Here is a 24,679-nt window from a genome sequence, read left to right as displayed (position 1 = left end):
AATTAGACATTGTCATGCAAAAGTTGGATTTCCCTTTAATGATGTTCAAATCTTTGAGTGTTTTGTTGATGTTGGTTTCTAAATGTTTTCTGACACTCGGCCCCAAAGACTAAAACCTTTTACAGCTCACAAGCTGCAACAATTCACACATTATCAACTATCTTTCTGACTAAACTAAGATAATAAAAAATGAAAAACTGCCTGATTCCTGCATCATGAATGTAAATCTGTTTGGTTTTTATGACAGTAAACTGAATATATGTGGGTTTGACATTTTATAAACCAAAACAAGAAATGAATTAGTGGAGAAAACAAACAGATTTATGGACAAAGAAAAATGTGTTTTCCAACATATATGGTTGAATTACTCCAACATTACAAGATACATACAGTTTAAAATTCAATTTTATTTATATAATGCCAGTTACAGGTCAAATTGTCTCAAGACGGTTTATTTTTGTGTTTTTTTGTCATATTTAAAATATGACAAAGTAAGAAATGTAAACAGCTTGACTAATCCAATTTAATATTTGGTGTTTAAGAGACTAATGGACAACTAAAGTAACTTTCTCCACTAAAACTAATAAACACGAGGTCAAATAGAAGAGTTTTAAATACTGCAGTCCCACGACGACAAGAATAAAGTTTGTCAACAAAAAGTAAATCTGCTGGTGGATTCCATTAAAGTCCTAATAATTGATAATAAAGTGTGATACTAAAGGTTTGTGGTGCTAAAAATCTCAAAGATATCAAGTTGAACATGTGGATGGAAGTTGATAAAAGTTGACCAACTCCATGGATTTTCTGGATGGTGGTTAAAGACCTGCTCTTCTAGTGGTCTTCCTTCCAGTGGCTGTAAAAAGTCAGTCCATCCTGGCTCACTTCAACACCTCTTCATGACAAGTTGTTCTGCCTGGGACCTGGTGGAAACTCCAGAAACTGGGGAAAACCCGTGGAGACTCGAAGAACTCGTGGCGACTCGAAGAACTCGTGAGGCGGGGGAAGGTGTGGTGGGTGGTAGGGGGAGGTGGGGGAGTAGAGGGGGGAGGCCACCACCCACCTCCCCGCCCACTCTCCGCCCTGACCCCACCCAGACTCCGCCTCAGCTCCGCCCGTGTGGTCACTTGAGGAACTACGATGCCAAAGGGACGACGAAATTATTTCTTTTCATCTGATCTGTAGCTCAGTGAGTTAAGGATTTGCCTATGAAGCTGCAGGTCGCTGGTTCAAGACCAGACACTTCTTAAATTTTCTCAAAATCCTGACAAAGAAGAACAAAGAAAAGGGCCGGTGGCGGGTCTTGAACCTGCGACCTTCCACTTGGTAGTCCTCTTCTTATCCCCCTGAGCTACTTGCTCAGATACTAATTCTTCCTTTTTTTGCGCATTTATCATCTATTTTTTGTCACTTTCGATTTTTTTTTTTTTTAACGAGTCCCGTCTCGACCGTTTTTCTCAGGAGGCTGGACTTCAGCCTTTGTGCTGGAGGGTTGAACCTTCAGTTCCCAGACTTTCCAAGCCTCCACACCTCCCAAGTCCTCAGGATCTGAGCTTTCGCACAGTCTGAGGGCTGAAATTTTCTAAGTCCCACAGTAGTTCTCTGTTAGATTGAACTTTCACACAGTCCAAGGACTGATATCTTCTAAGTTCCTGAGTAGTTCTCTGTTAGTTTGAACCTTTCCACAGTCACAGGACTGAAATCCTAAAAGTTCTTGAGTACTTCTCTGTTAGTTTGAACCTTCAGACAGTCTGAGGACTGAAATTTTAAAAGTTTCTCAGTACTTCTCTGTTAGTTTGCACCTTTAGACAGTCTGAGGACTGAAATCTTACAAGTTTCTCAGTACTTCTCTGTTAGTTTGAACTTTATGGTTAACAGAAGCCTTAAACCTTGTGACCATGAGTCTTAATTTCACATTTAGACCATCCGAGTTCTTCTCAGACCTTCACCTGTGGGTTTTTTAGAAATCCTCAACAAACTTTGATTCTCTTCACTGAACAGTAAAGTTTGTGGAGATCAGAAGGTAACATTAGTTTGATCCATGCCTTCAACTACTAGTAGACTTTATCTGGAAAGCAGTTTTCTGAAATGAGTTCTTAGTAAATCTGTCCACAATCAAACCAAGAACATAGAAAGAGGAAATGTTCGAAGAAACAACTTGATGTTTTCATTTCAGACTAGAAAACACTTTAAGATTTTTATCTGTTTTTGGTTTTTTTGATCATTTTATTGTCTGTCTCTAAGTCTAACTGGTGTCTTTTCAAATGTTGTGTCTTTAGTTTGATTCTTCTTAAATGTTTAGTTTTGCTCTTTTCTCACCTTTTGTTCTTTTCTAATGTCTGATTTGATTTCCAAATGTTTTGTCTTTTTAATGATTAATTGTTTTTTCAAATGTTGTATCGGCTTGTTTGAATTTTTTTTCTTTCCCAATATTTAATTTTTTCGATTAAATCTTTAAGGTTTTTCTTTGTAAATGTTTTACCACCTTTTAATGTTTAATTTTCTTTTTAAATGCTTCATTGTATTTTCTGTTTAATTCCTATTTAAAGTTTTATTGTCTTTAAGATGTAATTTTCTAATTAAACATTTAATTTTTTAATTAAATGTTTTGTCTTTTTAAAGGTTTAATAATCTAATGAAATGTTTTGTATTTTTTTAAATGTTTAATATTCTCCTTGTTTAATTGTATTTTTTAAATGTTTAATAGTCTTCTTGTTTAATTGTATTTTTTAAATGTTTAATTATCGAAAATATTTTATCTGTAATTTTTAATATTTGTATTTTAAAAATTTTGTTTAATTTCATAATGACATGTATGGAATCTTGTTTAATTTTCTAATTCAATATTTTCTCTGTTTAATATAGTTAAACATTAAATACAATTAAATGATATTAAACAGACAAAATATTGAATTAGAAAAGTAAACAAGATACCATACATGTCATTATGAAATTAAACCAAATTTTTAAAATACAAATATTAAAAATTACAGATAAAATATTTTCGATAATTAAACATTTAAAAAATACAATTAAACAAGAAGAATATTAAACATTTAAAAAATACTTTTTAATAATGAAACTTTTTAAAAGTTTTATTGTATTAATTTTTTTTTCCTTTGATTTAATTGCTTTTTGTTATGTAGTTTGTTTCTTTTATCTCCTTTTTCTGTCAAGATTTTAACCCCAACCTGAAAAATTAAATAAACCCTTAAATCACAATGAAAATACTTCTATTGTCACAATCATGAGTTAGTCAATTATTCAGTTTATCAATTCAGCTTTATTTGTTTAGCACCTTTTACACAGATGACAAAACCAAACAAGCAAAGAGAAAAAAATCTATGCTAAAACTATGATTAAAACTCAAAAACATTTCAAAAAAAATATTCAACATGGTAATAAAATATGTTGTGTCCAGGGGATGGAGGAAGTTTATTGAAGTCTTCTTGGACTCACATGGGAAATCATTTAAAATATAAACTTGATATTCAGTCTAAGGAAACTGCAGAGCGACAGAAGAACCAACAATATCTCCTGTTTTCTCCTTTAATGAGTCGACTGTTCTTGTGCTTTCAGACCAAAGAACTACAGACTCTTGACAACCTGCTCAAACTCTTGGTACAGGACCTCACCACACGGATCAAGAAGGTTTCCATCTCATTTCTACTCTGAAGCTCACCTTCTCCTGCTCAAACTGCTGACAAATGTTTTTGCTGCTCTAAAGTCTGGTCTCCAGAACTTCCTAAAAACTCTCAAAGTCTCTTCTGCTGCAGGTTGCTTTGTAGAACTGTTGCAGAAAACCTCACTAAACCACATGGAGTGGCCTCAAGATAGTCGTCCAAATGAAACCGTACAAAACCCAAACTAGCACAACCCAAACGCTAAAGTCTCCTGCAGCCTACCAGAGAACCTCTGAGAACAGAGAATCAGGACAGGAACTCTTACCTTCTGGACAACCAACGTTGCTTCACAAACAAGAACACAGAATGTGTCTGACCAAAAAACCTCTAAAGACTCACTACAGCCAAGATAAACATACGACTCAGCTGTACCAAATCCACTAATCACTGCACACATTAGCACCATGTGCTAACTGTGGCTAAAGCACCACATTTACCAGGACAACTATCCAGTACAAAGCCCTAAAACACACCAAGAAACACATTAAAGACGATTTTACTGCTGGAAGCTGCAAGCCAACGCCTAAAGAACAAACTGAAGCAACAGAGCCAAACCCAGTTCTGTGGTGAAGGAAGCAGAGGAAATGTTTGTCTGCAGCCACATAAAGCAGGAAGACACTGAGCTGCTCAGGTGTTCCTGATAACACCAAGCAGCCACCTGGACAGCCAATAGGAACACAGCTTACTGGAAGTCCAGAGGGCTGGCTTAGTGAAGGAAATTTAGTTTAAAGTTGAAGCAGAAAGTTAACAAAGAAAGTTGAAAACCACCTTCTGATACCTGAAATCTCTGAGTTTTCACACAAAGAACACCTGAACATGTCAAACTGGCTTCATAGTAGAACCATCATTGTAAAAACGTCATAGTATGGTGTGTTGCTCAAAAAACATTACGACCCGGCTGTCTAGGGTCGCTGAGGAGCAACACAAAAACAGGACAAATGCTGGTTTCCAGGGGGTTAGGCGGGTATTTATTTGAAAGAGTATGTTTACAACAACACAACATGTGAGCAGAAAAATCACAAAGTCTGTCTTTAGTTCAGCTGAAAATATTAGTTTTTGTCCTTTTTCTTTTCTTACAGTTACAGAAATGGTTTGATTGCAGTGATTGCCTCAAAAGGCTGTGCAATAAAACATTAAGTTAAGGGTACCATCATTTTTGTCCAGGTCTGTTTCATGGGTTCATTTTTTAAAATAATTCTGCTGAACCACGTTTCAAAAGCAATGTCTGATTTTCATTGCTTAACTTTCATAGAATTTTTATTTATTATTACTTTTGTCAGATTAAAATTATTTCTGTGACCATTGTGGGTTTTTCTTTCATTAACCGAGGGGTACCAACAACTTTGTCCACGTATGTATACCAGTAAAACATCACTGATTTTGATGTGAATGTTCTTAAAGAATATTTTAGAGATGAATGATGACAGATGAGGGGATATCCTCTCCTGAAGATGACTAAAATTTGACTGAAACGTCATAGTTTAGTATGTCGTCCAAAATGTCAGTATTATGTCATAGTTTAGTATGTCATTCAACAAGTGGACTAACTGCGTTCAGGTAGCTCAATTGGTTGAGAGAGCGACTTGTAAACAGGACAGCGTCAAAGACTCAGGTTCGGTTCCAGCTCATGGCCTGTTAATGTAGTTCTTCCCTGCTTAAATGTTGTAATTTCTGTTTAGCTATTCAGTAAAAAATAAAACAGGACCAAAAAAAAATTTAGAAAAAAAAAATCATAGTCGTCCAAAATGTGACAAAAATGTCAGAGTTTAGTATGTCGTCCAAAATGGGACAAAAACGTCAGTTTAGTATGTCGTCCAAAATGTGACAAAAACCTCTTAGTTTAGTATGTCGTCCAAAATGTGACAAAAACGTCATAGTTTAGTATGTCGTCCAAAATGTCACTAAAAAGTCATAGCATAGCATGTCGCTCTAAAAATGTCATAGAAAAGCCTTTGGTCCACAAAACGTTATGTCCCGGCTTATCTCTCGCAATCAGTGGTCTTGGCACACTAGGTCTTTCTTTGCAGAGAAAACATAGCTTGTGATGTTGATGAGGTCCTGTGGCCTGACCAGGTTGAAAGAATTGATGCAGACGTGGTGTAAATATTTGCATACTGTACTATGTACAATACAGTGCTTTATTTTTTTGTCTAGCATTTTTATTTTATAATGTACAGTCAGGCACTGCAATGGCCCCCTCTGAGTCATTTATAGGATGCATTTGTGTTAAGTTGTCATTTTTGAGGGCTGTATCATTTTTTTACACTTCATGTGAAAATACAGTGAGAAGAGTGTTTTGTATTTAGCAGTGCAGTGTCTTATTTTTGCTTTATGTGTCTTAATTTTGAAAACAAAGTTCAGATTTTGACAATAAAGTGCACTTTTGACAATTGTGCAGTGCTTTGTGAATTGTGTTCAAATAAAAAAAAAATAGTGTGCAGTGTGTTGGGAAATGTGTGCTATTTTTCAGGAACAGTGTCTTATCAATTGAGAAAAACTGTAAACAGCAGCTGAAACAGATCCGTGCACATGAATTAGTTAAAAATAAAAGGAAAACCAGCACAGTGGAAGCATGTAAAATAGGATTTATTCTGCACTGTTAACACATCAAAGCAGCACAAACATGCTGCCCTCTGCATACAAACGCTAAGGCAATTTTCCTATGTACCAAAAATAAACTTCAGAGATTGGCTCAAAGGGGAAAACACTATATGAATGCACCCTACAATAAAAACTCTTTGCTTTTTTTTTTTTTTTTTTTTTTTTTTTTTAAATGGGGCTGCCAAGGATCACATGAACAAAACTGACAAAACAGAAAAAACTCAAACTGGACAATTACAGTTAACAGCATTTAGACACATGAACACACACCGAACTGTTTACATATAGTTTTTTTTTTTTTTTTAAATAATACTACTGGAAACTTAAATGTCATAAGTACAGAAAAATTGCCATAAATAGTACAGTAAGTACTCAGGACCTAAAGCTGCACAGTCAAACAGAGAAAATACTTCATGTTGAATAGCACAGACTTAAATAACTTTGTACAAAACAAATATCCTTCTTTCTTTTCTTTTAAATTCACTGTGCTATTGAGTCATTTCTAAGCTCTGCTTGCAGCAAATTGTGAGGTCTAAGCTATGGAGCACCGAGTGACAATGAACATCGTGCAGGCACTTCTATGCAGGTGGTTAGAAGGTCCAAATACAATCTCCTGAGGTTAAAAATTAATACAGTTGACTAGTAAATATAATTGAATTAAACATTAAACATTTGAAGATTAATGCACAACACTACCAGTGGCCTTGACACTGTGTGGAAAGTACATAGACTGAGTGGTTTAATGTCATCAGTTAACTGTTACAGCTGTAAGGGTGTAATTATATCCTGTACATATGGTCAGAGCATCTCATTTCCAGCATTTTACATGAAACACACACAGCTAAAACTGAAGATCCAACAAACAACCTTGCACGGGTAACTGTCAGCAAAGCATCACACAGCGATGGATGCAAACCGACATACATATGTGAAATATTAGAAAAAGATAACTAGAATATATAGTATAGCTGCTTTGTTCTTTGTCACAACTACATTTGCTAGTTTTTTTCTATCTATAGGTACCATTTAGTGTGAAGTACTATGCATAACAGTACCTGTAAGGAGACACTACTGGCAGAATTTTTTTTTTTGCAAAAGGTAGTGAGGATGAAAGCCATGTTAGAATGTCATTACCTCATTAATCTGTGTCTGTGTCATCATGGCAAAATGTTGTCCTTGAAATACCTACTGTAACAGCTGTTTCTACGTCTGAAAGATTTTAGTGATAGTGTCACAACCATAGGCACAAAATTTTACAAGCCTGTAGCTGAAATATAAATAAAGGCCGAATCCAAAGAGGCTGATGGTCCAACCCATGAGTACCGAGTATTCATGTAATAATGTCGTAATGACTACTGGGTACTCGTTGGTGGGAAAGTGACACAGCTGGTGATCCCATCTTAAGATATTATCTTTTTCAAGATATTTGTGACCTTTCCTAGCATGGTTATTTGGTTTCTATATTTTTTAGCAATAGTACTTTTTGAATAGGTCACAGTGTAAAATCTGATTTACTCTGCCAAACAGCTAGAATTTTCATGTCTAAATAAAGGCAGAGCAGATATATTATATGAGCAAGCTTAGCCTATTTTTGGTGTATAAATATACAGTATAAACTGATTTTATTACTTATTGTTGATGATCATGGTAGATAACAACAGTAAATAGGAGCCTAGTTTGTAAGTTGGTTGTACAGGATGCTACAAAGAGCGAAACCCTCACACACACAGAGATGTATTTAACACAACTTCATAAGTGCTCAGGAGACCATTACCAAAAAGTGCATGTACAGTTCATAAAATACAAAAATAACATTTATCCAATCATTTGATACTGCACATTGTTTCCTTAAATATGTAGGGCATACTTTATGTAAAATTAGTATGTAACAATTAAACAAAAGAATTCATTTTTAGGGTCAGATTTTTTATATTATAACTCGTTACAGGAGTGTTGATGGCGGGCTTTGCAAAACATCTAAATACAAAATAAAATAAATTCTCGAAAATAAATACAATGTGACAAAATCCTTCGAACAAAATACAAAGCTGGAGTGGAAGTTCAAGTGCTGTGTAGCTGCAGGATGCATTGAATGTTTCTAGACAAAAATCAAATTTTATTTCCCTTCATATAATCTCTTCAGCTTCAGACCATCAACAGGTCTTAATTCAAATACTCACTTAATTGCCCCTCTGATTTATATTCTCTGTTTCTCTTCTAGTTTGCACAGAAAACTCAAATTCTTTAACTCTGCTCAACGTCTCACACCAAGCATTGATTATATTTATGAAGCCACACAGGCCCTCTTGATGTGAAAAAAGGCAATGTAGAAATCCATACTCCACTGTAATGACCTGCACCTATGAAATGCTTTCCTAGCTTAGCAGGACTCAAAATGCCTTACACAACACATGCATGAAGTTGGGCAGTCTCTAGGTGGCTGTATGTAGTCAAAGTGGTATCAAGTGGACTTCAAGAATGGAGATTTTGCAAAACTGAAGAAAGTTTTGTATTTGGAGCGTAAATCACATCAAACTAGACTCTGTCTGTTGCATTAAAATATAACGAAATACATCTTAAAATAGGTGAAAAAGATAAATTGTATTACAAATGTCATTTGTTCACAAGGGCAACTTATTCTAAGGTTGTTCATGACCAAAAAAGATTTAGAAAAAATGCATCACGTTCAGCAGCGGCACAATTGTCCGTGTAGTTTGGAGTATTGTCTAATTTACATACTATTAAATTGTTTAATGTAATGTTAGTGCTGGGGCATATGACAATCACGTAGATTTAATCTAAGAGTAATTAACTGTAGCAAACCACATTCTGATATAAATGTCTGCCATATTCTTTTCAAAGCAGAGTAATGGACAAAATGTATCTCAATGTTTCAGGATTGGAACAAATTTTCCACACTGCCCTTTTTCCACCACTGGGTGGCCCTCTGGTCCTATCAAGGCTTATATGTAATGCAGAGATGACAAAGAATTGTTATGTGGAGAGAAAAATTTCTATTCTTATTCAAATGAGCCTCTCTTTCAAGTGTCATTTTCCCCTAACCTTGCACAGATCCAGTAAGACTAGTTCGTGCAAATGCAGTAAAATGGAGGGATTAGGGAATCGCTGAGGTCCGTTTCAATAAGTGTATCTGCACTAAGCTAACAATAGTCTTAAAAAAATCTGTGATGAGAGTAAAGTGGAAAACAAAGGAACAGAGGGCCATTATGACTTGGGGCACAGTGAGGATCTGTTCTACTCTGACTTTGTCTTTGGGCTAAAGTTGACACCAGGCCAGTCATAGGTGTCTGGAAGGAAGGAGTCATACTGGGTGTTCCAGACAGTAGCACGTACGAATCCGTTTTTGTCCAGAGGCTCAGGGTAACGGAACGCCATGCCTTTAGCATAGACATACTCCATCACCTGTAGAAAAGAAGAACAAGTTTAGCATTGAACTGCTCTCAGCTCTCGTAGGAGGCGGTCGCACTTTTCCTCGCTCCGTATCTCTTTCTGTTCCTCCCCACACCCTCATGTCTTCTGCTTGCTGCATTTTCGTCTCGCCTTGTCTGTCTGCCTTGGAGCGATCGCTTGGCACTCGACCTTCGAAACACCAATCATGGAATTGATTAACTGGTCTCTCAACGCAATTGACAAGATTGTCACCACAAAGAGCACAGGCCTAGGGGAGCCTACCTGCCCGGATGGGAGTTTCGCCTCTGGTTACATGATCGACGCCTGGGGGAAGTGGAAGGGGATCATGTGCCTGGCACCCCTATCCGTGGAGGATGTGGAAGATGTTTATATATTCGGATTTATGATGACAGGCCTGCTGATAATTGGCTTGTTCACTGGCCTGAGCTTCTGGAAAATCAGGAAGACCGCAGATAGAAACAACGTCCAAACACTGCTGGTCTATGCAAACGATCGGATCACGGCTGCCGATGCTCGGTATGACGAACTCAATCGTAAGATGAACAATTTGCTTGGTGTGACTGTTGATGTGAGTCGCAGAGTGGAAGCCATCAGGGTGAGAATCGCTACAGCTGAGGTCTAAAATTGTTGAGAGCAGTAGGGGGAAGGTGAAATTGCTCCTCTCCCCGCCTAAACATGAAGGAAACTGATTACATTCTGGCAACCCTGGAACAATAACAAACTCCTCTGGAAGTTTCATGGCCAAGAGATAGCTCTCCTGACACCGGGGGTCTGAGACGGAAGTAGATGGGCTACACGCATACACAAACATCGGACTCCCTGAACTGAGGACTGAGCTAAACATTCGCACAGACATGCCCATACCCCACCCCGCCTCCACAAGCTTCCCTCGCTATGCACAGGAGTCAGGTATCCGTGCGCAGAAATTGCTGCACAGGAACTAACTAACTGTGCGGTGCTCCCCCCTCCACCACCCCACATCCTTATCCCAACTATCCTTGTCTTATATCATGCTTTGCCTGTTGCGGGTTTGTTTGTTTGTTTGTTTGTTTGTTTTTTAGGTTCCTTCTCAAATTGAATTAACTATTAACACTTGGACTAACCTCAACAGGTTTATCAATAGTGAAAACACTGGTACACTTAGAATTGGCGGACAACTTTGGTGACTTACCTTGACAGCCATCTGGACAGAGACTTCTCTGATGTTGGAGAGAGGAGGGTAGAGTCTGCCTTCTGCCAGTTCTTTATCGGTCAGCTGCTCTGCAAGGGTCTGGAAAAAGTATAAAAATTCCTTTAGGCTAAAGATTAATTTTTATATAATTTCTGAGACAAAAACTACCACTATCATTTGTCTTTAACATACTTCTGTCATTTTTCATAGATTAAGTATGCGCTTCCTAATGAGGAAAACATTACATTGACAACATGCAAATGACAGTGTTTTCAATAAAGAGTCCTGGCAACTGAGATAAGAAGTCAAATGAAGCCCAACAAATGAAGGAAGAATACAGATAGAAAAAAGTGCAAAGCTGAATCAGTCTTTTAAAAGCTCTTCATCATTTAGTTGTTATGCCACAGTCTAGAAAGAGAGAGAAAAGGAGACATGAAAGGGTTAAAGAGGGTTCAGCATGAGCTTGCAGGGCATATGCATAGAAGACAGAGTCAGCAACAAAGTGCAGGTCAAGGTAAAGGAGGAGGTAAAGATGAACTTTAGCAGAAATACTTTGTGACGTATTCAGACCTTGGCAGCCTCTAAGAACACTGTGTCGCTGATGTGTCTCACTCCACTGACGATTACAGCCAGGGCCACACCTGAAATGCACGTATAAAATTAAGTGCATTTACTTTTTACCCGTTGTTATTCATCCAGTGTTAATTCTAAACACTTTAAGTTTTTAACAGTCATCATTTATGATCAGGGGATGTATACAGTACTGATCATTTAGTCATAATTCATACTCTCCTCTGGTCATTAATGTAAATTATGAATATTCTTTTGTTCACCTGGAAAGATGTAAGCGTTGTTTCCTTGCCCTGGTGTTAGAACACGACCATCACTCAGAGTCACTGGTCCAAATGGACTGCCACTGGCGAAAAGACATCGACCCTGCGAGACAGGAAAAAAAAAAAAAAGGTAGAGGGTGATGTTGGTTTATTAGGGACAAAAGAAAGGACAACAACAGGAACTGTGATTTTAAAAGGCTTCATTTCACAGTTAGTCGAAAAAGAAAGAAAAAGCAGGTAGAAAAAATGCTTACATCAGTTAGTTTGTATGCGTCCTCGGCTGTACACTCTGCTTTATTGGTGGGGTTACTCAGGGCAAAGATGATTGGCCGTTCATTCAATGTTCCCATGGCCTTGATGACATCATGTGTGAACAGGCGTCCAGCTCCTGCCACACCTGAAAGAAGGAAAGAGAAAAATTGGTCATTGTATGGGTTTGTGATCCATCATTACTGCTTCAGTAGAGTTTGAAATTAAAAGAAACACACAGAGCATTGACAGGAAAATTTAAGATTAATTTTTGATTCCTTCATTAGATTAAATCAAATTAAACTGTTCGAAATATAAAGATGCCATTTATCAGCTGCGTTAAATGATCCTGATTGGGTAGAATTAAATGAGAACATTACAAATGAGACTAAATTAATTCTTTAATTCAGTTTCTGGCTGATGATTATTGCTCAAACATAAAAAGGCAGACAGTACTATGAGACTAAAGTTACACAAATACAAAAAAATTAATGTTCATCACCAATTATAGCTGTAGGTTTAATGGTGTTGACAGCATCTAGGAAGCTCTGTACATCCCCTGGACTGTCGTGGACAAATGCCTCCTGGTTAGCGTCTGTTTCCTGTGGTCTGCCCTGGAGTCACATATGGTACATTGGTGGCAATTAGAAATCAATAGTAATACAGTAAAACGAGCTAAACAGTGTACAAACAGTGGGCCAGATAGGAAGCCACACAGACATGGTGTGTACAGTATTTTCTGGTCATTAATGCCTGAGTCACACACACTGACAATTACTAACCTTTACAAGTAAACCGTATTTATCGTACATCCAGATCTTGTTTTGGGCCTCATCTTGGGACACCCCTGACTCTGTCATGGCCATTACAATCAGATTGGCAATACCAAGGGCAGCCTATAAAGAAAGTATTTAGACAGTGCGTGCATACACAAATTTAAGCTTTATTTTTGAATAAGAAAACAAAGCAAGTCTTCTTCTTTTTGCTGTTGTTGGACTATAATTTCTTATCAGTACTGCCACTGCTGCTTAGTAGGGAGCAGTGTGACTTGTAAAATGGGCCTTTTTTCCTTTGAGGATATAAAGGACTTTCACATTACAGACTGGAGAGAAGAGGAGAATATTGCGAGAAGCAATAATAATAATGAAAAAAAAAAAAACTTAGAGGGCTTGATTTGACTAGAGGATAAATATTAGCTTACCTCTCCTGCTCCCAGGAAAAGCACCCGGTGTTCAGTGATGGGTTTCCCAACGGCTCTCTGAGCTGCTAACAGACCAGCAAGGGCTACAGATGCAGTGCCTGAAAACATGCAGAAGAACAGAATAGTAAACACTGGAGTTTCTCATGAATGTATTTTGCTTCAGCCTCTACTTTGAAAATCACAGCTCTCTCCTCATTAGTGTTCAGTTTTCAAAATGGATCTGGCAACAATCGCAGTAGTAATGCAATTTAAAGGTCACAGTACTGTATGCTCTGCATAATGGATTAGAATTGATTTATTTATTTTTTAATTCTCTTATTTTTTTATTTTTAATTTCTAACTTCTAACCTTCAATCTTATTCTTTACGTTTTAAACTGCCTAGTTCCTTTGTTTGATATGCGTGCTGATCTAATTATTCACTTAACTAATCATTTTTATTACTTATTTGAATTGACTGCTCTGCTTTGTCTCCTTATGTCTTACTTGATTGTCTGTGTGTTGTATGTTTTGACTGTCAAAGCACCTTGTGAATGCTGTTCTTAAGGGTGCTATATAAATAAAGTTTAATATTATCATTATTATGATTATTATTATATATTTTCAAGCACATCTCATAAAATCTTCATAGAAAAATGAAAAATAAAACAGCTACCAGTTACTGAACAATTAGACAGCTGAAAGTTTGTAGACGGGCTGAAACTCGCAAACCTCTCTAATGGTTCTTTCAGCAACATCAATGGAACTGTATTATACCGATTCAGCTGTTGATTTTAACTAAATATGCAAAAGTGGCTACACAAAGCAGCCTTTTCATAAACTGGAAAGCTATATGAACACAATTTAACTCTGAATTATATATTACATATGATGTGACTGGATATGCACTTCTAAAAAGTGAACTTACTTACAATGCCAGAATCATGTAACAAGACACAATCATCTGTACCATATACACATAATGTATGTCAGATTAGAAGTCTAGAGTATAATGTTCAGGATTATGTGTGAACCTTGGATGTCATCGTTGAAGGTGCAGTACTTCTCCCTGTACTTTCTGAGGAACCGGAATGCATTGTGGTTCCCAAAGTCCTCAAACTGGATCAGAGTGTCCTGCCCATATTTCTCCACCACAGCTTCCATGAACTCATCGATCAGATCATCATAGGCTTGAGAGCGGTCTCGCTTCTGGTACAGGCCCATGTACAGTGGATCATGAAGGAGAGTCTGAGGGGAAGGCGAGGATAAAGAAGAGAACATGAGGACAAACAATTTCCCTTCTTTCACAAAAAGCACAAAAACACATGTAGTAAACACAAAACATCCACATGGCCTTCATACCTCATTGTCTGTGCCTACATCTATCACCACGGGCAGACATCTCTCAGGTCTTATGCCAGCACAGGCAGTGTACAGGCAAAGTTTTCCAACAGGTATTCCCATTCCATAAACACCTAGGTCTCCTAATCCTAAAATACGCTCTCCATCAGTCACTACTACTGCCTACAGGAGGAGAGAGAGAGAGGAGAGATAGGAGTAAAGTGCATTAGTTTGCAGAAATGTAGATTAAAATTTTACAAGCAGATATCTGAACTGTACTACACTTGATCCCTGTCAGGTGAATGGAGAATATGTGGACAATAACGGGTTGATTAACAAGACTTTTGTAGACTTTCTGACATAATTAGAACGTGATTGTTGCTGCATTTGCAGTTAATTTTGAAAATTCTCAGTCTGTGACATCTCTTCTACAATGCAATATGAACAATATCTGAACAGGTATTACTGTGGTGAAGTTTTTTTGCTACTCACTGCCACATTACTTTCTGGCCAGTTGTCCAGGATGGAGCGGACATGTCCTCTGTCCCGAATGGAGATGAACAAGCCTCTAATGAAAGAAATACAGTGATAGTTTAGGTATTTTAGCAATCATGGTAAGGTTCTATTTGATACAAAATGGCAAAAAAATTTGTGTTGAATTTCTTTATTAAACTGGTCCAGAAATCACTACTTAACTCGTTCAGGTGACTGGCAAATGCTTGAAGTCCTGTGTCAAGCATTTGCCAGTCACCTGAACGAGTTACTTACGAGTTGCTTACACCAAACTTGGAAAAACAACTTTTAGTTTTTCGGCTGCACAAACCTGGAGCATTTGGCAGCAAATACTGAATCTTGTAGCAACTGTACTTGTAGGTCAGTTTAAATCCACGATCACAGACTACACTGCTTTTGAATGTAGGTGCTTTTAATTATGTTTTGTTGTTTGCTTGCTCTTTGATTGTTTCATATTTATTCTGTTGACTACACTTTTGACATCACTGTAGATGAGAACATTCCCTCATTGATCCCTCGCAATATAAATAAAAGTTGAATTTTTAAAAAAAAAAGCATCTTTAACATTACAGTGTGATCAAAATTTGACCTCTTTACTATATACATTAGGTACCATATTTCTGCCATCAAATTAAATCCCACATTAAAGGCAAAAAATAGCAAAAAGCCCCTGGAGGTGACTCTTATTGTTTGGCTGAATGCTTACTTGGGTCTTCTAAAGATGTGTCCATACTGCGTGCAGGCCAGGCCTACAGTGGGAGTGTAGACAATTGGCATCAACTCCTCTATGTCTTCCATCAGCACCCTGTAGAAAAGCCTCTCGTTCCTTTCCTGGATGCCCATCAGGTAGATGTACCTGTGTGGAAAAGAGGAGACATTAGAAAAGAGAGGAAAACCGAGGTTGTATGTGGTCACATGTATGAGCCATTTTAGTGCTTTAACTAAAATGTGTCCTTACTTCTCCAGGGGATCAGTCATCTTCTTGAGATTATTCTGAAACCTCATGGCCTGAGTGTCCTGAGTCTCCACTTTGGGGGGCAACAAACCATGAATCCCCAAAATCTGTCGCTCCTGTAGAGTGAAGGCCATGCCCTATGGAGAAAAACATGAACAAAAAAGAAAGCTATGAAGAGGAAGACAATGGAAACATTTTTTTAAGTCATGTTAATTTATTATAACTCAGGTAGCTTTGACATCTAAAGATATAAAGACATGCGACTATGAATTGCTGTGTGCTATCCTAGTACTACCACCTCTACTTCCAATTCTACATGAGACGCTTTCTTATTCTGCATATCTGCCTACATTACAGGAAGTGACTGATTAAATAAATTCTGGCATGGTAGAAGTCCCTCTGTGGAAAAATACTGTCTTACAAATGTTTAAATGCTTGCTTAAATACCCTGACATTGCTTGTGGCATGATACATCTTGCAGACTGTCTGAAAAATGTAAAGAATGTGACTTCACACTGGAGACTTCACATACCTCTGAGAAGTTTAAATATGACTTCTGCTACTACAATATTCTAATTCTAAGTTTAAATAAAAATATTTTAAATTAACATCCCTTATCAAAAAATAAAACAATTACCACTGAACTAAAATCTCGCTACAGAAAAAGTTAACATACTGTGATGGGGTTTTTTTGCCACTAGAGGGCACACTCTGAGCCCTATGAAGGAGTGACCAGAGTGACCTATTGACTCCTTAAAGGAGAAAATGACAGCTGAGTGAAAGAGGTAAACCAGATGAAAGCAATTTTTGCAGCAGGGTAAAGGGGAAGGAAAGGGGGTAAGAGAGGGGGAGTAGCCTCGAAGAAGCCAATGAAGAACGCTATAGGCAGAAACACCCCATTTGTAACAGAGATGATATTTTCATGTTCCTCCAGTTTATGTGAACATGTGTGTGTATGCAGCCGTACAGGCTCTCATCTGGGTGAAATATGGGCAGAACACATAGAAGCCATCGTGTCTGGGGCTGGGGAAGGGGCTGATTATTTAGTGAGAGTGATGAATGCTGGGGCTCCCCTGGGAAAATGCTGAGTCATGCTGATGGAGCATTTCACTTCTCTTAGCTCTATCACTCAGTTCCCTTCAGCACAGTGCAACCTGCTGCAAACCTCTGATATCTAGTTTTTGCTGTTTTACACAGAATTTCAACTTTAAGCTTAAGTTGAAATTCAAATGTTTTCTGTTTCACATTTCATTTGAGTACTTTGAGGGATAAAGAAAAAAGAGCTGAATCTATCAAATTCAACGTAACACAGATCCTGAAAAGTTAATTTGCACTATTTTAACTGTGCATGCATTTCCTAAATATAATAATCAATATATCCTATGATTAGTCACAGTGCTTCCACATTTTGAGAGCAATTTGAAACACTGTACTTTTGTTGTGAGAAAAGCACATTTAAAACTGACATGGATTTTAGCAGTTAAATACTGCTTCAAGACAAAATTTTAAAATGACTTAGTGCAAAATAGACAAGAAATCATTGGTTTAAATTATCTTTTTTTACTTGTAGTAAATGGAATTGTTCCAAAAAGATCATTCATCCTGCATGGTGAGCACTTGTTTTATATCATTAATAAATCAACTTAAGTAGAGGAACACAGGACCACATGGCTTGAAGCACATTAACACATTGTTTATATGACAGAAAAGAGCAGTGACAATTATTCTTTGGGTGGATTAAAGAGAGCACATCATCAGGCTGTTTTTTAAGTCAAGACTATTTAAACCTGAAGATGCATCCGAGTTACAGATATTAGTTTGCACAAGGCAAAATCAACAGCCAGAAAAATGTATAGAAGGCTGCTTCTTTAGAGTTCAGGGGACGAATACCATAGAAGTAAATTTAATTTTCAGCATCAGTATACACCGACTGCTTGAAAGCAGATTTGTACTTTAGTGGTTGGCTTCAAACTCTAAAGAATTATTTAAAGAGTTCTATGTTTTCTTTCAGTTCAGGAAAATGCACACAAAAATAATTATTAGACTACACATACTTTTCAGGTAAGATACTTATGCAATTAAAGGTGAATTAATTAGTATGGCTCTTGATTCCTTTATTGTTTACGTGGCAGACCAATCTCTGGCCGATTTCTAATGCAAGCAAAATAAGAACTTCCTTCTGCTTGCTTTGAAAAGGAGCAGGGAGAATGCAAACAAAAATGTGTCATCTGTTAATTTCTTGAAGTTGTGCATTAGTGGAACAAATAAAAATGAGATGAAATACAGAATCATCTTAGAAAATAATGTATGTGTCAATCCTTTGATTTAATCTAGCTGATAGTGCAATGTAATCAATTACATTATCAGAAACTCTATGACCTTTACTGTTGATGTACGAGAAAGGGTCATGACAATGCAGCCTGCTGATGCAAGCCACCTCAGCTGTGGTAAATATAGTCTATGACTAACCAGCAACCTGCTCTTTTTGTCTTGCTTCATGCAGTCCTAAGTGAATTTAGATGAACTCATTGACTAAATGCTAAAAGGAAAATAAGAGTTTAAAGGGCCAGTGTGAAGTATTTAGGAGGACCCATGAGCAGAAATATAGTATAGTCATCATGGCACTTTCATTAGTGTATTATCATCTATCATAATAAATCATTGCGGTTTTTCTTTGCATATAATGAGCTCATAATAACTATAATGACAGCAGGTCCTCTTAAAAGGAGGCTGCCATGTTGGGCGACCATGATTCTACATGAACCCAGAATGGGCAAACCATACATTGGGCCTTTCTTGTTTTTTCCTTTTGCATTTCAGTTGAAGTTGCCACAGATTCTCCTAAATACTTGGAAAGGGAGTAGTGAGTATGTAGGACTTCCTAGATGCCACCAAATCCTACACACTGGTCCTTTAACTGGCATTTAAATATAAATTAGAACCAGACAAGTATATATATTATGAGGATATATTTCAGCCTCATTCCTGACGGCAGAAAAACTTTTTTTTCCCAAGCACATAAATCTGTGTGACCTATGAAAAGGGTTCCTAATATCCACTTAACACTTTTCACTCTGTTTCACCCCTCACACCTAACCTTCTCAATGTCTCTTCCCTGTGTGCTTGCAAACCCTTGGGTACCCACTCAAGGTTTTTCTTACTCCCAACATTTCTGCTCCTGTGCAATTTCCTGCTTGCACACTTGCTCATTTTGACCATGATTTTTGCTGAACGGTTACAGTATGCTGCAATGTCAGTACATCATGAAAATAAAGTAAGTGATGTTTGGTTGGTTGTCCTAGTTTTAGTGTGAGCATTAGACTAATGTTAAGCAGCTCTGAATCCTCAATTTGTTTATATAGATTTAGTAAGATATCTAGTATTATCAACCTTTATTAAATTCTGTAATTCTGGAAGTTCATGTTCAAATTGACTCAATTGCAAACCAAAGGGTGATGTCACATTTCGTACAGCCACAGTCTATGGGACCACTGGGCAGTTGGCCTTTGACCAGTTTATATGTCAGTTGGAATTTCTATATTTAGTGCACCATGTCTGGTCTATGTTTAGCATAACCTGCACAGAGTGAGATCATGTAACTTCAAGGAGCCAACGCTTCATGTTACAAATGTCATTTGTAACATTCAGATGGAAAACCACGACAAGAACATTGTCAAGATGATGCAGAAGCTGATTGTGGTTACCTGTGCATGGCAACGCAAAGCATAAGATAACATTTGAAAAACGATGATTTAAAATTGAACTAAAAAAAGCAAGCAATATCATACAAAAGAACAAAAAACTAAGAAATATAAGTTAATGCACATCTCAGATGTCTCTACAGAGCAGAAGTAAAGACGGATTTACAAAGAAAAAGGTTGTTTGGCAACATCTTAACTGGCATCTATGACTAAACCCAACAATGATGCTGGGTGTGGTCAAAAATGCAAGACACTTCAAAAATCCAACCAATACGTTTCAGTTTTGTTTCTAGATGTTAAATCACAAGCTATTTTAGTTTACACAATGTCTGAATACTAAGCTCTGAACTTTAACTGGCTCCATTTCTATTTATTAAGATATAGAAAAAGTCAACTAAAAAAAAAAGAAAAGACCTGTCAGAATCAATTCAAGTCAATTCTTGTCCATCACACTACAACAAAGCTCCCAGCTATTCTTACGCTGGAATGTAAATAGAGATCTTGACACCTCCAGGGCTCCAGGGAGATACAGCAGTGTTACTAAAAGCAAAACAAATAAATGTGCAAATGGGGCCTCAACATTTAAAGAATATATAAGAGATGCATCATAATTACTTTAAGTAGTCAAAAAACTTCGTCAGTATTTTCTACACTGTGACCAAACAATATTGTACAGTTTTAACAAATATCACAATTATTTTCAGCTCAAGTATAAATAAAACCAACATGTCATTAGCCCAAGATGTTGGGCTGACATGCTGCAGAATATGTTTTTTAAATGCTGACATATTAACATAATGTTAGTAATCAACCTACTTTGTTGGTGCGAGGGCTGAGCATGAGGGGCTTGCCCTTTTCTTTGGTGTGTGCCCATCTGCAAACAGAGACGCAGGGCCTCAGGGACCAGGTTGTCCTCAGTCTGGACAACATGGCAGACAGTCACTGGTCGGGAAGGTCCACTGGTGGAAAGTTTCTGAGGATGAGAAGGCAAACAAAGTTCACCAAATGACCTAGTGTTATAACCCAAATAACCTACTGTTCAGCAGACACATGACCATTTTCATTTAAGTCTTCCTGCTTGGGAAATTTTCAACTTATTCAGAACAGCTGGCTATAGAAGGTAGCTCTACTGGGATTCTGACTCCTGGAGAAAGTATTTTAATATAGTAGTTCATATTGCCAAAGATAAACACTTCAATTCCTTAGGCTTTTTAAGGTTGTTAAGCATAACTTGTATCTAAGATACATTACCAGCATGGGCATGGACAAGTTTAGATATTATACACTGGGTTCCATTGGCAGTTAACAGCCACAGTTTCAATGTTAAGCTACTCTTGCATCTGACAATCAAGGCCTGGAGTGCACAACTTTGAATGTATGACTATATCAGACCTGTATCACATATTGATATGATGACGCTATCGGCAGTGAGGACTGTCAGCTACAGTAGTTACCGTCCATGTAAACAACACACTTAAGGATTACGAACGCTGACAGCAGTGACTGTCATTAATCTGGATGTGGTCAGAAGTGATTTAGCGGGTCATCTGAGAGACAAAGCTCTGAAAGTTCGTGATAATCTCCTTCGCAATGAGCTCCACACGAAGATGCACTACAAAATAAATCATGGTGGTCACAGCAAACAGAGGACAGATGCAAAAGACAGGCAGATACCGTGCATCACATGCTGGCTGGAAGAAACACTCCAACTAATAACCACAGAAATAAATGGCATCTGGAGAGCAAACATGGAGAAATAAATTATCTCTACTATTTTAAGAGTAAAACAAGCTCATAAATAAAAACACGCAACAGTGCCAGATTGCAGGGTTTCCTAAAATGACGCCACATGTACATAAATTACTGCATAATCACTTTACACAAGGTCCTCTACCAGACTTTCTGCTGCTGCTGGTCTGAATAGAATCATCATTGTTGAAGCTATGTCATGCATGTGACCTATGATTCGCTGCTAAATTGTGTTATACTGTGTTGTGGTGGGTGCAGAAAGAGGCCGGCCACAGTTATTCTGATACAACCTCTGTAAGTTGTAGACAAATAATACAAGCTTTTCCTATCATGCCAGAAAGTAAATGCTGTCCTGTCACCTAACTTGTGTTTTTATTTATTCAGTAAAATTCCTGTTGGCCTTCCTTGACATGAACACCCAGAGGAAGTGCAACTGGACCTGTAAGTACGTGACGCAGGGAGCAGCAAAGCAGTTCCTATTTTGGTCCTTTGCAGTTCACCGACCAGCACGTGCAAATGTGTATGACAAATACTGCTTTGAAGTACAAGAAAAATAAAGAAAATACTGTCAGCTGCAGCCAGCAATTGCAAAAATGCATTAAAACAATTTCCCAAATAATTTATAGGTCAGTGAAACAAAAAAATTAATAAATTAAGATCTAAATTTGAATAATTTCATGGCCTAGATAGAACAACATTCAGCTGAATGCAGTTGGCAACAGAACAAAGTCAGGGCTGCTTAATTCGACAGACAGCACTCATCTATGCTGTCAACATTTTCCTGCCCTCCTACATTCCTCACTACACTCCTCTTGCTATGTTCATATGTTCATGTTATCACAGCAAATATCCCCTGCACAAAGCAACAAGCAAAGTGGCATTAAGTTAAACAAATGCGTGTGCCTGCATGTGTTTTATTGCTTGTATGCTACATCAAATAGTGTTTGCAACTGTCTTTTAGGAATAGTCCCTGTGTTTAACTGTTTGGTCACATAACGATGGTTTCCTTTTATTGAGCAGCTCAGCCAGCTTGTAAATTACTGCTGGGAAAAAAAAACTCCAAGCAAACAGTTTGTGTGATTTTCCATTTGCTTGCTCTCACTGTTAAAGAACGGATTCAGAGGAAGTACTTTGCACTGTATCATGTGCACCTTTCCTTTGACCACAATATCTGATGAAGGAAATCAGAAGCACAGCCAGCTGGCAGAGTCATGCCTCACAACCACATATCTAGGAAACGCTGCCTAGAAAGCAGCATTAAATCCACAGCCAAAGCAGCAGACTGCATAAGCAGCACCACCAATCATCAGACATTTTAATTATTGGTGGCTTTGAGGTTTAGCAAGGAAACCGCCTTGATGCAGCTTCAGTTGATTTCAGTCTTTGTCTTATAGGTTATTTTCTGATCCTTCACTTGTACTTATACTTCCTACCTGTTCCTCAAACAAATAAAGCCGAACACCTGATGCAATTATTTTTGATACAGTGGAGTCCCTGAACTCCTTTTCAATTCTATTCCTCCCAGACTTCATCGTTGTGTCTACTCTACAAAATCAAGCATGCTGTGATTGTCTGTAATTGGCTGTTTGGTACTTCTTGAGTCTGCCAAGTAGCAAAGTAGATCTTGCACATTCGCCAGCTTTGTATTACTGTTGGAACACCCAGTGTGAGCGCACATTTCCACAGCCAGAAACTGGTCTGCACTGAATGTGTAATTGTTTATAGGCAAATAGCACATGAAAGCAGACAACCAAACCACCTAGAATTGTGCATTTGGCTTTTTCATCAAATGGGAATCAGAATGAAAGCAAATTGGTTATTCTAAGTGCTGTTGATATCTTCACACAAATACAATATCTTGCCAAGGCTGGAATTTGACCAGTCTAAGTCTTCATAAGTACAGCAGCTGACTGGACTAAACTTGAGTTTCACTATAACTTAGTGTCAGTTGAAATCGAACATTTCACTGCCTCCTCCTCCTCCTAATACTGTGGGTTACTGATCATTTTTAATTTCATTCTAAACAGACAGGGCAAGCAGGGGGCACAACGCAATCGAAATATAGTGTATCTTGTACTATTGGGTCTGGGCGAACAATATGTTCAAACAATGACTGTATTGACTTAAACAGAAATAATATAACAAAATTGTTCACTCCAGCCATTACTCACAAGCAGAAAGGTAGGGCTCTCATTCATGCATGCTGTGCACATTTGCTTAGTCCGACAAACAATAAATCACACTCACATGCTTTCATGTGTAAATTATGGCCATCTTGTTTCCTGTTGCAGGACTGCCTAGGCACTGAATACAAAACCAATCTGTAGGGGTCAGACAGTAACTTGTACTAAAATATCGGTGCACTTGGGTGTTTATGCTCTTATTGTGCTTAAATGATACGTAATCAAATTTAAAAGAGCCGTACCTCTACTTTTAATTCCATCTTCTACTTGAAGGTGAAAGTGGGGGTAAGAATTATCACTGATAAATGTACAGATAAAACAACTAAAACAGATGGAGAAGTAAAACTAACCGCAATTCTCTACAGCTGGGAGCTAATTAGCTAGCCTGAGAATCTGATACAGAGCGTAGCTAAGAACTGCTACAAGCTAACGTTTGGCTAGCTTAAAATACCAACGAACCAAGGTGTATCTGAGCGCTGGTTTGAGCAAACAAGTGAACGACAGAAAAACTCACAATCTCGGTGTTTGTGTTTGTTAAACTGACACAAAACCCAACACGTTTTATCCTCATTTCTTCGCCATATGCTGACACTCATTCAGACTCCCTGCTCGCTAATTCTTGGCACAGAAACGGGAAGTTCTTAGATGACAGACTTTCTCTTATTTGAAGGAAACCGTCTGGCCTTACCTGCTGTTGTATATTATGTTATTGGCGTCCCTTTAGAAGCATAGGTTACTGCTTTTTAAGCATATTTCGAATGCTGTTCGCTATACTACTGCTGTGGTTTGTCCACTGGCTCTGTCTCTTGACAGCAGCCACAGATGAGAAGCGGAGAGGACGCAGTCTGGAAGAACTTGGCCACTCAGCCAATCACATGCAGGCACTAGATTACCGTAATAAAGGTGACATGCGCACTGCACTTGGTGAGGAGTTTAATAGCCATAATTACGGTCAATATTCTGACTCAATCAATAGGACGATTTAAACAGGTTAAGCTTAAGCATTTTATAAATGTGAATTAGTTACGTTGTCGTGGATGATAGAATAACACAGAATAATAGAACAACAGCAGTAATTTTTAGCATATTTTTT

General features: G+C 37.7%; 1 protein-coding gene across 1 annotated transcript; it reads right to left on the bottom strand.

The window, feature by feature from the left end:
• Positions 1 to 6,247: 6,247 nt before the first annotated feature.
• me2 (malic enzyme 2, NAD(+)-dependent, mitochondrial) lies at positions 6,248 to 24,435 on the bottom strand. The gene is made up of 15 exons (XM_023275754.3): positions 24,275 to 24,435; positions 20,471 to 20,627; positions 15,957 to 16,090; positions 15,705 to 15,854; positions 14,978 to 15,053; positions 14,507 to 14,668; positions 14,179 to 14,392; positions 13,168 to 13,265; positions 12,749 to 12,862; positions 12,469 to 12,580; positions 11,972 to 12,114; positions 11,718 to 11,820; positions 11,455 to 11,525; positions 10,885 to 10,983; positions 6,248 to 9,704 (listed from the first exon to the last, which is right to left on the bottom strand). The coding sequence occupies exons 2-15, from the start codon at positions 20,582 to 20,584 to the stop codon at positions 9,537 to 9,539; spliced, it is 1,758 nt and encodes a 585-aa protein (XP_023131522.2). The 5' UTR covers positions 20,585 to 20,627; positions 24,275 to 24,435; the 3' UTR covers positions 6,248 to 9,536.
• Positions 24,436 to 24,679: the final 244 nt, after the last annotated feature.

Source organism: Amphiprion ocellaris, chromosome 6 (assembly GCF_022539595.1).
Source record: "Amphiprion ocellaris isolate individual 3 ecotype Okinawa chromosome 6, ASM2253959v1, whole genome shotgun sequence".
Classification (NCBI taxonomy): Eukaryota; Metazoa; Chordata; class Actinopteri; family Pomacentridae; genus Amphiprion; species Amphiprion ocellaris.
This window is presented reverse-complemented; position numbering and strand designations above follow the sequence as displayed.

Bases quoted from the DNA above. Each gene is read 5' to 3' on its own strand.
- me2 (XM_023275754.3), bottom strand. From the start codon at position 20,584: ATGTTGTCCAGACTGAGGACAACCTGGTCCCTGAGGCCCTGCGTCTCT. The intron at 11,821-11,971 runs GTAAGCATTTTT...CCTGTCTCGCAG, and splicing joins ACGCATACAAACTAACTGAT to GGTCGATGTCTTTTCGCCAG. The intron at 10,984-11,454 runs GTCTGAATACGT...TACTTTTTCCAG, and splicing joins TGTTCTTAGAGGCTGCCAAG to ACCCTTGCAGAGCAGCTGAC.